Source organism: Salmo salar, chromosome ssa14 (genome assembly GCF_905237065.1).
Source record: "Salmo salar chromosome ssa14, Ssal_v3.1, whole genome shotgun sequence".
Taxonomy (NCBI): Eukaryota; Metazoa; Chordata; class Actinopteri; order Salmoniformes; family Salmonidae; genus Salmo; species Salmo salar.
This window is the reverse complement of record NC_059455.1, coordinates 71,214,245-71,229,975: the sequence shown is the minus strand read 5'-3', so window position 1 is coordinate 71,229,975 and position 15,731 is coordinate 71,214,245. Positions and strand designations below refer to the sequence as shown.

The 15,731-nt window shown below is 43.1% G+C and overlaps 1 protein-coding gene across 1 annotated transcript in view; it reads left to right on the top strand.

The window, feature by feature from the left end:
- LOC106570218 (protein FAM135B) overlaps positions 1-15,731 on the top strand; it is a 57,731-nt gene that overhangs the window by 20,452 nt on the left and 21,548 nt on the right. Inside the window, exons 3-7 of the mRNA XM_014142305.2 lie at positions 31-110; positions 10,411-10,565; positions 12,885-12,955; positions 14,844-15,017; positions 15,439-15,571. Of these exons, the coding sequence (XP_013997780.1) occupies positions 31-110; positions 10,411-10,565; positions 12,885-12,955; positions 14,844-15,017; positions 15,439-15,571 (613 nt within the window). The remainder of the gene's footprint in view (positions 1-30; positions 111-10,410; positions 10,566-12,884; positions 12,956-14,843; positions 15,018-15,438; positions 15,572-15,731) is intronic.

Here is a 15,731-nt window from a genome sequence, read left to right as displayed (position 1 = left end):
TGAAGGTATTGTATTGTTTTCTCCCTCCAGATTCTACCAGGTCCGAGCAGGACTGAAGGTCTCTCCTCGTGTACCACACAGGTTGATAGCAACAACACCAGGGAATACAGGTAATGAATTATGTCTTCTCACATTGTGTTATATCTCAATAACGCTTGGTGTTTTTAATGCATAGTTTGCATAGAACTTTTTCTGTAGTTTTACAGATACTAATTCCCACACAGTATGAATCTCACTGATTCTAGCAATGGGTTGGTGGGCAAGACCCACACCAGCTTGTAGCAAACTGAGACGTCTATACTGGTAGTTTGAGTTCATGCATAACTTGCCAGTGGTTGGGACAAATTTTTTACATTTACATTTTAGTCATTTAGCAGACGCTCTTATCCAGAGCGACTTACAGTAGTGAATGCATACATTTCATTTCATTTCATGCATATATATATATATATATATATATTTTTTTTGTACTGGCCCCCCGTGGGAATCGAACCCACAACCCTGGCGTTGCACACACCATGCTGGCGTTGCAAACACCATGCTCTACCAACTGAGCCTGTTAGGCCAGGGACTCTGGTGGGTTGAGTGTGAGAGGATCATGAGTTGTCTGACAGGGAGAATGTTCTGGTTACCATCCTACTACATGATTCCGATCATTTTCTGTGATCCACATTCTTTGGACAGTTTTCTTGGATGTTTCTGAAAACAGTAATCTTTCACAATGTCTCCTTTTTATAGCGTGTGGCCACTGAAACTCTAGAGAATGGGAACGGTAGTGTGTTGGTAGTGTGCGGTGCTGGAGCCTTGTTCTTGACTGTTATCAGAGGGCTCAGGCCAGGGATTCTGTGTTGAAAGATACTGTATGTTGAGTTTTGTTTTACGGTCACTCTCTAGAATCTGAAACGTTTTGATGGAATTCAGTCTGTACCACATGCGTCAGTGTTGCATGCTGGGCAGGAATCTAAGACAGCCATGAAAACTGCTGATCTTTGTCTTAGAAATGTGAAACTAAAAGGTTTATTGAACATCATTGTGTTGACTAATGATTTAAACATTGCAAGTGCCTCAGCTGGCTATTGTAGCTCCCTCCAGTAACCACGAGCACAACCGTTTCTTGATTTGAACTTCTTTGGGATCTGGGGGCAGTATTGAGTAGCTTGGATGAATAAGGTGCCCAGAGTAAACTGCCTGCTACTCAGGCCCAGAAGCTAGGATATGCATATTATTAGTAGATTTGGATAGAAAACACTCTGAAGTTTCTAAAACTGTTTGAATGATGTCTGTGAGTATAACAGAACTCATATGGCAGGCAAAAACCTGAGAATAATCCAACCAGGAAGTGGGAAATCTGAGGTTTGTAGTTTTTCAAGTGATTGCCTATCCAATATACAGTGTCTGTGGGGTCATATTGCACTTCCTAAGGCTTCCACTAGATGTCAACAGTCTTTAGAACGTTGTTTCAGGCTTCTACTGTGAATGGGGAGAGAATAAGAGCTATTTGAACCAGGTGTCTGGAAAAATGCCATGAGCTCAGTCACGCGTGCGGCCGTGGGGGCGAGCTGAGTTCCTTTTCATTTCTGAAGACAAAGGAATTGTCCGGTTGGAATATTATTGAAGATTTATGACCAAAACATTCTAAAGATTGATTGTATATGTTTCCATGTTGACATGTTTCTACAAACTGTAATGCAACTTTTTTGACTTTTCGTCTGGACTTAGTGCATGCGCCTTCTGCATTTGGATTAGTGAACTGAACGCGCAAACAAAAAGGAGGTATTTGGACATAAATATGGACTTTATCGAAACAAAACAAACATTTATTGTGGAACTGGGATTCCTGGGAGTGCATTCCGATGAAGATCATCAAAGGTAAGTGAATATTTATAATGCTATTTCTGACTTTTGTTGACTCCACAACATGGCGGATATCTGTATGACTTGTTTTGGTGTCTGAGTGCTGTACTCAGATTATCGCATGGTGTGCTTTTGCCGTAAAGCCTTTTTGAAATCTGACACAGCGGTTGCATTAAGGAGAAGTGTATCTTTAATTCTATGTAAAACACTTGTATCTTATATGAACGTTTATGATGAGCATTTCTGTAAATTGATGTGGCTCCCTGCAAAATCACTGGATGTTTTGGAGGCAAAACATTACTGAACATAACGCGCCAATGTAAACTGAGATTTTTGGATATAAATATGAACATTATCGAACAAAACATACATGTATTGTGTAACATGAAGTCCTATGATGTAACGCTCGTCGTTAGGAGGAGACCAAGGCGCAGCGTGAGTTGGGTTCATCATACTTTATTTTAAATGTGAACCAACAAAAACAATAAACAATACAATGAACGAAAAGCTAAGCGTGCAAACACATGCAACACCAAGACAAGATCCCACAACTGACTGTTCGGAAAAAGGGCTGCCTAAGTATGATTCCCAATCAGAGACAAGGAATGACAGCTGCCTCTGATTGGAAACCATACTCGGCCAATCAAAGAAAAAACAACATAGACATACAACACATAGAATGCCCACCCCATGTCACACCCTGACCTAACCAAACAGAGAAAAACAGCTCTCTCAGGTCAGGGCGTGACATATGAGTGCCATCTGATGAAGATCATCAAAGGTTAGTGATTCATTTTATCTCTATTTCTGCTTTTTGTGACTCCTCTCTTTGGCTGGAAAATGGCTGTATGTTTTTTTGTGACTAACATAATCATACGGTATGCTTCCGCCGTAAAGCCTTTTTGAAATCAGACACTCTGGCTGGATTAACAAAAAGTTAAGCTTTAAAATGGTGAATGATACTTGTATGTTTGAGGAATTTTAATTATGAGATTTCTGTTGTTTTGAATTTGGCGCCCTGCAATTTCACTGGCTGTTGTTGAGATAGCGTCCCACATATTCCAGAGGTTAACTGACGGCTTTATTCTGTAGTTTTAGTCAGAATTATCACCTTCCGTGAGAACTATAAAGTAAATGAAAATACAGTTAAGCACACTCTTACAACCTTCTTGTCTTACGAGCGACTTATTAGCTTGGTATAACTCTGAAGTGCTTACATACATAAACAGTTTAGCCGGAGCTATAACAGTATCAGATTAAACACATGAATAAAGGAAAAATACCTCATTGGCTGCTTATTACAGAAGGGAGGAAATCAAAACTTCACACTTAATATTCCTGGCATGAATTCACGCTTCATCCTTAATTATTATAACGTTACTATCCTAACATTCACACTTCAACCTTTACGAACTACACCCGAAGACATGAAAACTTAGCTAACACAGCGCGGGATTGCCATCACTCCAAAGGTGTGTTGCTACGATAATGATCCCCGTTACAACAGTTATTAGCCACGTAGTTCCGCTTGTCTTATCATTTCCACCGCATAGCGAACACGTAAACAATTCAAACAAAAAACAACGACATAGACTTACAGGTTAATTGTCAGTTTCAGCTATAAATAGACTGCATGTTCTGTAACAGAGAAAGTAGTCCCTCTCTTCCTCAGAAGAGTCCCACAGAAAGAGAAGTGACAAAGTTCCCATGGCAACCAAGTGGCTCCTGCCTGTTTTACATTGTCTCAAACAATCAGTTTAGGGGTGTGAAAGTATTCACAAGAATTTTGTTATATCATGACAGAGTTACATAGCAGAGTTAAAACAAAATACATGTGTGTTGAGAGAACAGAGGAAAGCTGGCCTTGGACCCGCCAATAGTAATACTCCTTGTTGTTATTGGTTGAGAGTGTTTTCTCTCTGTGAGGAAATGTGAAAATCAGTCTAGCTTATGTGCATGATGTAATTTCTCCATTTGTGTTGCATCACAACGACAATTGTGTTGACTAGGTACCCGAGACTGTTCCAGTAGACTGGGCTGACACACTGTTATTGTCCTGTACTGTAGTCCCATCAGCATTAGCAGACAGATCTGGTCCTCTGGATAAGCAGGAAGACATATTCCAGGCATATTATTGGATTTGTTGTAATAAAAAAAAAATCTATTTATAGTTCATTATGATTGGAAAAGGACGGAGGGAACAGTGTGTGTGTGCATGTGCGTGAGTGTGTGCATGGCTGCGGTACTATGTGATGTTCCTTCTTTGACAAGGGCACGCGTGGTTGCGGCTACAAAACCCCCTTGTTGTGTCGGTCTGACCCTGACATTGAGATGTGACACTCAGGCATTTAATCAGACCCACCAGCCACCTGTTCCTCCTACTGAGACATTAATAATGTCACACTGACCTATGTAGGGAAGTCAGGGAGGCATTGATCAGACCAATGTGACCTGTTGTATGGAGGAGCTTCCCATGGTGCTGTGCAGTATAAAACAGCATAGTATTTTACTCTATCAGTTTGGGAAGTAGAGTGCAGTATATAATGAGCTTTTAAATGTATATTGAACTACAGTATGCATTGTATCCAGTCTTTGATTAGAGAGGAGAACTGCATAAAGTGGAGGGCATCGACTTGAGCTAAATTGCGTCATTTAGCGCCCATAATATGTTCAGTCTGATGTTGATAATGTTATGTTTATTGTCCATAATATACTACATGACCAAAAGTATATGGACACCTGCTCGTCTAACATTTGATTCCAAAATCATGGGCATTAAGTTGGGCATGGAGTTGGTCCCCCCTTTGCTGCTATAACAGCCTCCACTCCTCTGGGAAGGCTTCCCACTAGATGTTGGAACATTGCTGCGGGGACTTGCTTCCATTCATCCACAAGAGCATTAGTGAGGTCGGGCACTGATGTTGGGCGATTTGGCCTGGTTCGCAGTCGACGTTCCAATTCATCCCAAAGGTGTTCGATAGGGTTAAGGTCAGGGCTCTGTGCAGGCCAGTCAAGTTCTTCCACACCGGTCTTGACAAACCATTTCTGTATGGACCTCGCTTTGTGCACCAGAGCGTTGTCATGCTGAAACAGGAAAGGGCCTTCCCCAAACTGTTGCCACAAAGTTGGAAGCACAGAATAGTCTAGAATATAATTGTATGCTGTAGCGTTAAGAATTCTCTTCACTGGATCTAAGGGGCCTAGCCCGAACCATGAAAAAAAAGCTTCACCATTAGTCCTCCTCCACCAAACTTTACAGTTGGCACTATGCATTCAGTCAGCTAGTGTTCTCCTGGCATCCGCCAAACCCAGACTCGTCCATCGGACTGCCAGATGGTGAAGAGTAATTCATGCATTTTCACTCCTCCAGAGTCCAATGGCAGCGAGCTTTACACCACTCCAGCTGACGCTTGGCATTGCGTATGGTGATCTTAGGCTTGTGTGTGGCTGCTCACCCATTCAAACCCGTTTCATGAAGCTCCCGACGAACAGTTCTTGTGCTGACGTTGCTTCCAGAGAAAGATTGGAACTTGGTTGTTAGTGTTGCAACCGAGGACAGACAATTTTTACGTGCTACACGCTTCAGCACTCGGCGGTCCCATTCTGTGAGCTTGTGTGGCCTACCACTTCGCGGCTGAGCTGTTGTTGCTCCTAGACGTTTCCACTTCAGAATAGCAGCACTTACAGTTGACCGGGGAAGCTCTAGCAGGGCAGAAATTTGAGGAACTGACTTGTTGGAAAGGTGGCATTCTATGAAGGTGCCACGTTGAAAGTCACTGAGCTCTTCAGTAAGGCCATTCAATCAAATCAAACAAATGTATTTATAAAGCCCTTCTTACATCAGCTGATGTCACAGGGTGCTGTACAGAAACCCAGCCTAAAACCCCAAACAGCAAGAAATGCAGGTGTAGAAGCATGGTGGCTAGGAAAAACTCCCTAGAAAGGCCAGAACCATTCTACTGCCAGTGTTTGTCTATGGAGATCGCATGGCGGTGTGCTCAATTTTATACACCTGTCAGCAACGGTTATGGCTGAAATAGCCAAATCCACTATTTTGAAAGGGTGTCCACATACTTTTGTATATATAGTGTATGTGCACATTCAGCATTAATAGTTTGTACTGATTATCTCTGCACTGCCATACGATAACATCTACAAATAATTTGCTGTAGTGCAGAATATTCATATAGCCTAGACCACAGTATCAGGATTGCCTGCACACACGAAGTGCAGCAGTGCCATAGTATCTGTACACAGTGAGCGTCGCTAGCTACATTGCAGCAATGCACAATGCAGTAACATTATATTTCCATATTCTAATTGGAGGGCTTAGCCAGAGCCCTCTTCCCCATCTCCCTCCCCTCTCCTGCACTCCTCCTCTACAAGGTCACGCATTACAGCTATATGCCTTAACTACAGACAGGACAGACAGGGCTACCAACCATAAATTCACCAGCCAATGATAAGCTCTGCTCCGGCCAGCCAGGAGAAAGACATTTATCAACCACAGAGACTTCGGAAATAATCCACCCACCGTACTGTGGGAGATTAAAGTGTTGTGCACTTGACATTTCAATTGTCTGGTGCCCTTCAGACAAAGTGTGAAGGACTGTCTCGCTTCTGAATCCCAGCCATTTAATTACTGTAATTCATATAGAAAAACATTGTGGTTTGTTAAATCAGGATGGTGTTATATGAATTAGTTTAGCGTTTACTGTTCTGCTGCCTCCTTACTGTAGCTTAACTCTAAAGGTATTATGTCACACAAACAGTAAGAGAATATCAGAGAGAGAGAGAGAGAGAGAGAGAGAGAGAGAGAAAGGAACGTGAGATGGAGAGAGAGAAAAAGAGAGAGTGAACAGGACAACATACAACATTATTAAATCAATGTACACAAACAACAAATGTGCGTTTACAATTGGCAAAAAACACACACGTTTCTTTCCACAGGGCCGTGGGGTGAGACAGGGATGCAGTTTAAGCCCCACCCTCTTTAACATTTATATCAACGAATTGGCGAGGGCACTAGAACAGTCTGCAGCACCCGGACTCACCCTACAAGAATCTGAATTCAAATGTCTACTGTTTGCTGATGATCTGGTGGCTCTGTCCCCAACTAAGGAGGGCCTACAGCAGCACCTAGATCTTCTGCACAGATTCTGTCAGACCTGGGCTCTGACAGTAAATCTCAGTAAGACAAAAAATAATGGTTCCAGAAAAGGTCTAGTTGACAGGACCTCAAATTCAAATTCCATCTAGACACCGTTGCTCTTGAGCACACAAAAAACTATACATACCTCGGCCTAAACATCAGCACCACAGGTAACTTCCACAAAGCTGCGAACGATCTGAGAGACAAGGCAAGAAGGGCCTTCTGTGCCATCAAAAGGAACATAAAATTCCACATACCAATTAGGATCTGGCTAAAAATACTTGAATCAGTTATAGAACCCATTGCCCTTCATGGTTGTGAGGTCTGGGGTCTGCTCACCAACCAAGAATTCACAAAGTGGGACAAACACCAAATGGAGACTCTGCATGCAGAATTCTGCAAAAATATCCTCAGTGTACATTGTAAAACACCAAATAATGCATGCAGAGCGGAATTAGGCCGATACCTGCTAATTATCAAACTCCAGAAAAGAGCTGTTAAATTTTACAACCACATAAAAGGAAGCGATTCCCAAACCTTCCATAACAAAGCCATCACCTACAGAGAAATGAACCTGGAGAAGAGTCCCCTAAGCGAGCTAGTCCTGGGGCTCTGTTCACAAACACAAAAAGACCCCACAGAGCCCCAGGGCAGCAACACAATTGGACACAACCAAATCATGAGAAAACAAAAAGATAATTACTTGACACATTGGAAATAATTAACAAAAAAACTGAGCAAACTAGAATGCTATTTGGCCCTAAACAGAGAGTACACAGTGGCAGAATACCTGACCACTGTGAGTGACCCAAACTTAAGGAAAGCTTTGACTATGTACAGACTCAGTGAGCATAGCCTTGCTATTGAGAATGGCCACCGTAGGCAGACCTGGCTCTTCAGAGAAGACAGTCTATGTGCACACTGCCCACAAAATGAGGTGGATACTGAGCTGCACTTTCTAACCTCCTGCCAAATGTATGACCATATTAGAGATACATATTTCCCTCAGATTACACAGACCCACAAAAAAATTGAAGACAAACCCAATTTTGCTAAACTCCCATATTTATTGGGAGAAATACCACAGTATGCCATCACAGCAGCAAGATTTGTGACCTGTTGCCACAAGAAAAGGGCAACCAGTGAAGAACAACCACCATTGTAAATACAACCCATATTTGTGATTTTTTCCCTTTTGTACCTTAACTATTTGCACATAATATGACATTTGAAATGTCTTTCATCTTTTGGAACTATTGTGAGTGTAATGCTTACCATTCATTTTTATTGTTTATTTCACTTTTGTTTATTATCTACTTCACTTGCTTTGGCAATGTTAACATATGTTTCCCTTGCCAATAAAGCACTTAAATTGAATTGAGAGAAAGAGAGAGAGAGAAAGAGAGAAAGAGAGAAAGAGAATGATTGTATGTGCACAGTGGCACAGTGGATGAAGTATCTCATTTGTAATGCTATAGAATATTCATTATTTGGTTGCAAACATACTGTATATCTGTACTCGTATTACTCATAACTAATTGCATCCCTTTAAATCACAGTGAAGCCTCTTTAGTGCCTTGCCAGTTCTGCTCACTGTCTCCCTCTGTCCCCTCCCTGTAGAGCAGAACTAGAGATGCCATGTTTTTAGATGAGCCTGGAGTACTGAGCATTCACCCTCATTACAACTTTGTTGACAAACTGACTCTTCATCTGTAATAGGCTAGGATTGGTTTGGAATGAAATGAGAGTATTTCCACTAGCTGTAGCACATCATGCTGCCAACACACAACAGCCACACTGCCTTTCACTAAATTTAGTACACAATCTGACACTCATGCTGGTTGAAGCGACTGCTCTTTCTGGAGAGGGATGCTGAGAGAGGGAGAGAAGGGGAGAACAGAGAGAAGAGACAGAGAAACAGAGGGTGCGAAAGAGAGAGGGGGTTGGGGCATAGAGTTCATATCTACCTCTATATTACAGAGGTAGATAAAAGGAGAGCACCTCAGTGGGGTGCTTCCTTCACAAAGGTCTATCACAGCTGCACCTCCAGCAGCCAGCTGCAGACAGCTGCTGTCTCACATCTACTCTACAGAAACAAGCAGAAAACACCACTGACTATATAGAGATTTACTGGAAAACCATTTATTTTTATACCCAGTGTCAAGTGTCAGTGTGCAGCGGGTAGGATGGAGTCAGGCGCAGGACACAGAACTGAGTAAAAACTTCCTTTACTCGAATAAAACAACAAAATCCTTCCACGCAGGGAAACACACCAGCTCACAGAAATCTCAACCACTTAACAATGAACAAACGCACAAAAAACATGGGGAAAACAGAGGGTTAAATAATGAACATGTAATTGGGGAATTGAAACCAGGTGTGTAAAACAAAGACAAAACAAAAGGAAAATGAAAAGTGGATCGGCAATGGCTAGAAGACCGGTGACGTCGACCGCTGAACGCCGCCCGAACAAGGAGAGGGACCGACTTTGGCGGAAGTCGTGACACCCAGAGAAATGTCAGATTGTATATAATCCATTCAGCACTGCTTCTGAGCCTCAATTATGTGGAGGACATGAAATGACAGTGATGGGAATGGTGATGTGTATGTCATGTATGATGATGATCAGGGCCGCCTCTAGCCTTTTGGAGCCCTAAGCGAGATCTGGTTGGGGGGCATAACCACCTCGCTGGCAAAACATTTAAATTCATTTCCTGCAATTCTATACTTTTTGCCATGGGGCAGAGAGAGCATTTTGCAGTTTAACAACACATTTCATGCAATTGTATTAATTTTGCCATAGGCTGAGAGAAAATTGGGCAGTTTTAAAGCTAATTCTCTGCCATTATACACATTTAATCAATTGGTGGATACATTTTTTGGCAGTTTAAAAGCTAATTTCCTGCAATTCTACACATTTTGCCATGACTTATACCAGGTTCATATGATATCTGAGTGAGAGTGACTAACAAAATCAATGTGACCAGGCACGTACCTTGCATGCCTGGTCAGTAATTCAGCCATGATTACTACAAGGTTTAGATAACTGGCTAGACTAACTTATCTAGCAATCGATATAATGTTAGCTGACATGGGCTAATTGAGTGACTATCAGTGACTGACATAACAAGAGAAAAATTGCTGATGCACAACCAAATGTCGAAATTGCACCTTGTGTATTCTACTATTCTAACTGTCAATAAGAAGTTGAGATCCCAACTGACTTCCAAAAAATAAATTCAAAAATAGACAGACAGACAAGTTATTATATTTTGATCGGGGGCCCCCTAGCTGCCACGGGCCCTGCACGCAGCACATAGTTCGCACATAGGCAGAGGCAGCACTGGTGGTGATGATGATGACGATGATGATACTGCTGATGATGCTCTCTCCCCTCCCCCTAGGTGACTGTAGTTTCAGCTCTGCGGGGGTCCATGATGGGGTCCATGAGGACACTACGGTGTTCAGCCGGATCTTCCAGATCCTCTACCGAAACGAAGAGGTCAACGTTGATGACCGCATGCTCTTCAAGGTCCACCTGCTGCTGGACGGGGAGAGGGTGAGTCACACACACACACACACACACACGGTCAATTTAACCACTTAAAGAGTTTATTTCCCAAATGCTAAATCAACCAATTGATGTTACAAATGTATCATTTGTACAGTTCTTTATTAGAAATATAGTTATTTCTTACATTTCACTGTGTAAAACCTAGCAGTACTACTTATTTCTCTGAGAGTGAGGCAGATATATAACATTTAGCAAAAAAACTGGATAATTTGTCTCTCTGAAATGAAACCATCAAGTGATAGAAACTAAGTGCTAGATTTTAAACAAATACGTCTGTCATTTAATGATTAGATAGTGAAAAAACACACCTATCACTTTCATAATTTCTTTAAAAAAAGCTAATTTATGAACATTTCTGAAAATGGATATATAGTGTTTTGGAATAAAACCCTTCACTTGTTGGATCTGAAAGGGATTTGCTTGTGGTCCAGACTGAGCAGTATGGGTGAGAAAGTCTGAGGAAGCTTGTGGAGCTGCCAGACAGCTATTGATGAAGTATCATATACAGTTGAAGTCGGAAGTTTACATACACCTTTGCCAAAGCACCCCCACAACATGATACTGCCACCCCTGTGCTTCACGGTTGGGATGGTGTTCTTTTTGTTTCATCAGACCAGAGGATATTTCTCCAAAAAGTACAATCTTTGTTCCCATGTGCAGTTGCAAACCGTAGTCTGGCTTTTTTATGGCGGTTTTGGAGCAGTGGCTTCTTCCTTACTGAGCGGCCTTTCAGGTTATGTCGATATAGGACTCGTTTTACTGTGGATCTAGATACTTTTGTACCTGTTTCCTCCAGCATCTTCACAAGGTCCTTTGCTGTTCTGGGATTGATTTGCACTTTTCTCCCCAAAGTACGTTCATCTCTAGGAGACAGAACGAGTCTCCTTCCTGAGCGGGTTGACGGCTGAGTGGTCCCATGGTGTTTATACTTGCGTACTATTGTTTGTATAGATGAACGTGGTACCTTCAGGCGTTTGGAAATTGCTCCCAAGGATGAACCAGACTTGTGGAGGTCTACAATTTTTTTTCTGAGGTCTTGGCTGATTTCTTTTGATTTTCCCATGATGTCAAGCAAAGAGGCACTGAGTCTGAAGGTAGGTCTTGAATACATCCACAGGTACACCTCCAATTGACTCAAATGATGCCAATTAGCCTATCAGAAGCTTCTAAAGCCATGACATCATTTTCTGGAATTTTCCAAGCTGTTTAAAGGCTCAGTCAACTTAGTGTATGTATACCTCTGACCCACTGGAATTGTGATACAGTGAATAATAAGTGAAATAATCTGTCTGTAAACAATTGTTGGTAAAATTACTTGTGTCATGCACAAGGTAGATGTCCTAACCGACTTGCCAAAACTATAGTTTGTTAACAAGACACTTGTGGAGTGGTTGAAAACGAGTTTTAATGACTCCATCCTAAGTGTATGTAAACTTTTGACTTCAACTGTACATACAGGAACCTACAACCTAACCTACAGAGTTAAACAGGAATCCTGGTTTCATCAGATTCATCTTCAGCTTGTTGGGTACATGGCAGGTCAGCTCTCCTAATTTATTTATTTAAAGTCGGCTACCTACCTGGCAAGTCTCCTAAATTTAGAATTTTTCATTAAATGCATGACACATTATTTATGTGAAGGTGAGAAAGAGAGGGATGTGGGCTGGAAGGGTAGATCAGATTTCAGCCATCCCCTCTTCTTCCAGAGGTTAACTCCTTTTCTCTCTCTGTCTATCCCTCTCACTTTCTCCATTTCCCTCTCTCTCTCCCCCTAACCTCTCTAGCCCTTCTCTCTCCTTCCTTCCCATTCCTCTCTTCCCCCTCTCCCCCTCTCTCTCCCTCTCTCTCTCCCACATCTCCCTCTATGTCCCTCTCTCTCTCTCGCTCTCTCCTTCCCTCTTCTTCCCTCAGACTCTGATAAGAAGGACAAAAATAGAACTCAATTTCCCCAGAGCATGTGTTTAATCAATCAGAATATCAATAGGATTTGACAGAGCTGTTTGTTCTACTACACAGAGCAGGGTGTGTGTGTGTGTGTGTGTGTGTGTGTGTGTGTGTGTGTGTGTGTGTGTGTGTGTGTGTGTGTGTGTGTGTGTGTGTGTGTAAGGCAGAAGATATCGTAGAGATACTAATGACAATACCATAGACACATTAACAGCTCCTTATGGTTTATTGTCTCACAATAATATTGTTACACTGATATGGATGTTTTATTACCCAAATATGTTTTTTTTTATTGCAGATTTGTCTAATTGAGGTTGATCCAGTCTTGTTGATATTGTGACTGTGTTTCTGTTCTCACAGGTGGAAGAGGCTCTGAGCGAAGTGGACTTTCAGTTGAAGCTGGACCTTCACTTCACAGACAACGAGGAACAGTATGTTACACACTCGGTTACATATTTTCTTTTCTCTGGCACTTTTTTTTTGTCTTTCTTCCCATTGCTGTCTCTCTTCCTATCCTCCCACCCATCTCTCTGTCTCTCTTCCTATCCTCTTCCTATCCTCCCACCCCATCTCTCTGTCTCTCTTCCTATCCTCCCTCCCTCTCTGTCTCTCTTCCTATCCTCTTCCTATCCTCCCACCCCATCTCTCTGTCTCTCTTCCTATCCTCTTCCTATCCTCCCACCCCATCTCTCTGTCTCTCTTCCTATCCTCCCACCCATCTCTCTGTCTCTCTTCCTATCCTCTTCCTATCCTCCCACCCCATCTCTCTGTCTCTCTTCCTATCCTCTTCCTATCCTCCCACCCCATCTCTCTGTCTCTCTTCCTATCCTCCCTCCCTCTCTGTCTCTCTTCCTATCCTCTTCCTATCCTCCCACCCCATCTCTCTGTCTCTCTTCCTATCCTCTTCCTATCCTCCCACCCCATCTCTCTGTCTCTCTTCCTATCCTCCCACCCCATCTCTCTGTCTCTCTTCCTATCCTCCCTCCCTCCCCATCTCTCTGTCTCTCTTCCTATCCTCTTCCTATCCTCCCACCCCATCTCTTTGTCTCTCTTCCTATCCTCTTCCTATCCTCCCTCCCCATCGCTCTGTCTCTCTTCCTATCCTCTTCCTATCCTCCCACCCCATCGCTCTGTCTCTCTTCCTATCCTCCCCCATCTCTCTGTCTCTCTTCCTATCCTCCCTCCCTCCCCATCTCTCTGTCTCTCTTCCTATCCTCCCTCCCTCCCCATCACTCTGTCTCTCTTCCTATCCTCCCTCCCTCCCCATCTCTCTGCCTCTCTTCCTATCCTCTTCCTATCCTCCCACCCCATCTCTCTGTCTCTCTTCCTATCCTCTTCCTATCCTCCCTCCCTCCCATCACTCTGTCTCTCTTCCTATCCTCTTCCTATCCTCCCACCCCATCGCTCTGTCTCTCTTCCTATCCTCCCCCATCTCTCTGTCTCTCTTCCTATCCTCCCTCCCTCCCCATCACTCTGTCTCTCTTCCTATCCTCCCTCCCCATCTCTCTCTCCCTCTCCTCAGTTTTGAGAGGTCCTCAGTTAGTAGTGCTGAGGTCCAGGTCTTAATGATGTCCTGCCAGTGAAAAGCCTCTGGCTCTAATAGACTGACAGACTGCATAGTCAGGAAAAAAACAATAGTCCATTAAAAACACTACTATATCACGTCTCTGTGTTGTATGAGTGTGTATGTGTGTATGTGTGTGTGTGTGTGTGTGTGTGTGTATGTGTGTGTGTGTGTGTGTGCGTGTGTGCGTGTGTGCATGTGTGCACGTGTGCGTGTGTGTGTGTGTGTGCGTGCGTGCGCGCATAAAGGATGAGTTACTGTTGGATCTGCATATTTGGATCTGTCCCTCCAAGTGTGACCTCTTTGTGTTTGTGCTCAGTAGGTACTGTGGGCCACAGATAGATGATTTGTAATGGCTCCTGGATGGCTCATTAAACATCCCATTTGGAGCCCTTACAACTTCTCAGACGTTGCTGCTCAGAGCTGATACTACTTGGAGTCCCCCAGTGTTAGTGTGTGTAGAACATGACCAATTTCAACTTTCAACTTTATTGCCCCAGAGGGAAATTCGTTTTTCACCATACTTGGATGCTTTTTTGAATTGACTATTGTCCTAGCTGGATAATAGCAGTTAAATAACCCATAACGTGATGTCCTTTAAACAGGTAATAGTTGGCAATGTTGCACAATGCATTTAAAACTGGCATCTGCTATCCTTGGCACATGTATGATGCTGTGACTGTATAATGTTCTGACATGACCTGCCACTGTTGTTGTCCTCAGGCTGGGTTACATACTAACTCTGTTGTCTCTAGGTTAGGGGACATCGTGACAGTCCCAGTCATCAGCAGTAGAACCCTGGGTCTCCACTTTCACCCCAGGAGAGGTCTCCACCACAATGTACCTGTGATGTTCGACTACTTCCACCTGTCCGTCATCTCTGTTTCCATACACGCATCCTTGGTGGCCTTGCATCAACCGCTCATCAGGTAATACTGTGTGTGTGTGTGTGTGTGTGTGTGTGTGTGTGTGTGTGTGTGTGTGTGTGTGTGTGTGTGTGTGTGTGTGTGTGTGTGTGTGTATCCGTGCTTATCTACTTTACCACCAACATGTCACACTGATGCTCACTACTTAGCTGTCACACCACGTATCTCCTCTCATGTTAGAATGGGTTTAGTTTGGCAACCTGCTCTGAGAGTGCATCCACTGGCCTGCTACTTTAATAAATAGTTTTCTTAACACTTAAGTGATAAATCCTGCTGCCAATATCTTAACGTGAATGTTCAGCCATCCATTACCCTGATTAACCATTACTCTGAGAGCTCTATTGATTACATAAGGACTAACTGCTCTTCTCTCTCTCTCTTTCTGTCCCCCCCTCTCTATCTCTTTCCATCCCCCTCTCCATAGTTTTGCCCGTACAGGGAAGGGTTCCTGGTTGGGGAAGGGCTCTCCAGAGAACGGTACTGATGCGTCAGCCATGGGGGTATCCATGGAGAACCTGATGTTTGGGGCTGGATACTGCAAACCTGTCATCACAGAGGTACGGTCAACTCAAGTCAAAGTACATTGTAAGTGTATGATTACAAGGTCTCTCAATAAACTTTACAGAGGACAGTAATTGATCAACCCAAACAAGCCTAGTCTTTGACTTTAAAGGATTCGAAAGGGCAATCTGAATTTGGGAAAGCAGCCTACAGAGT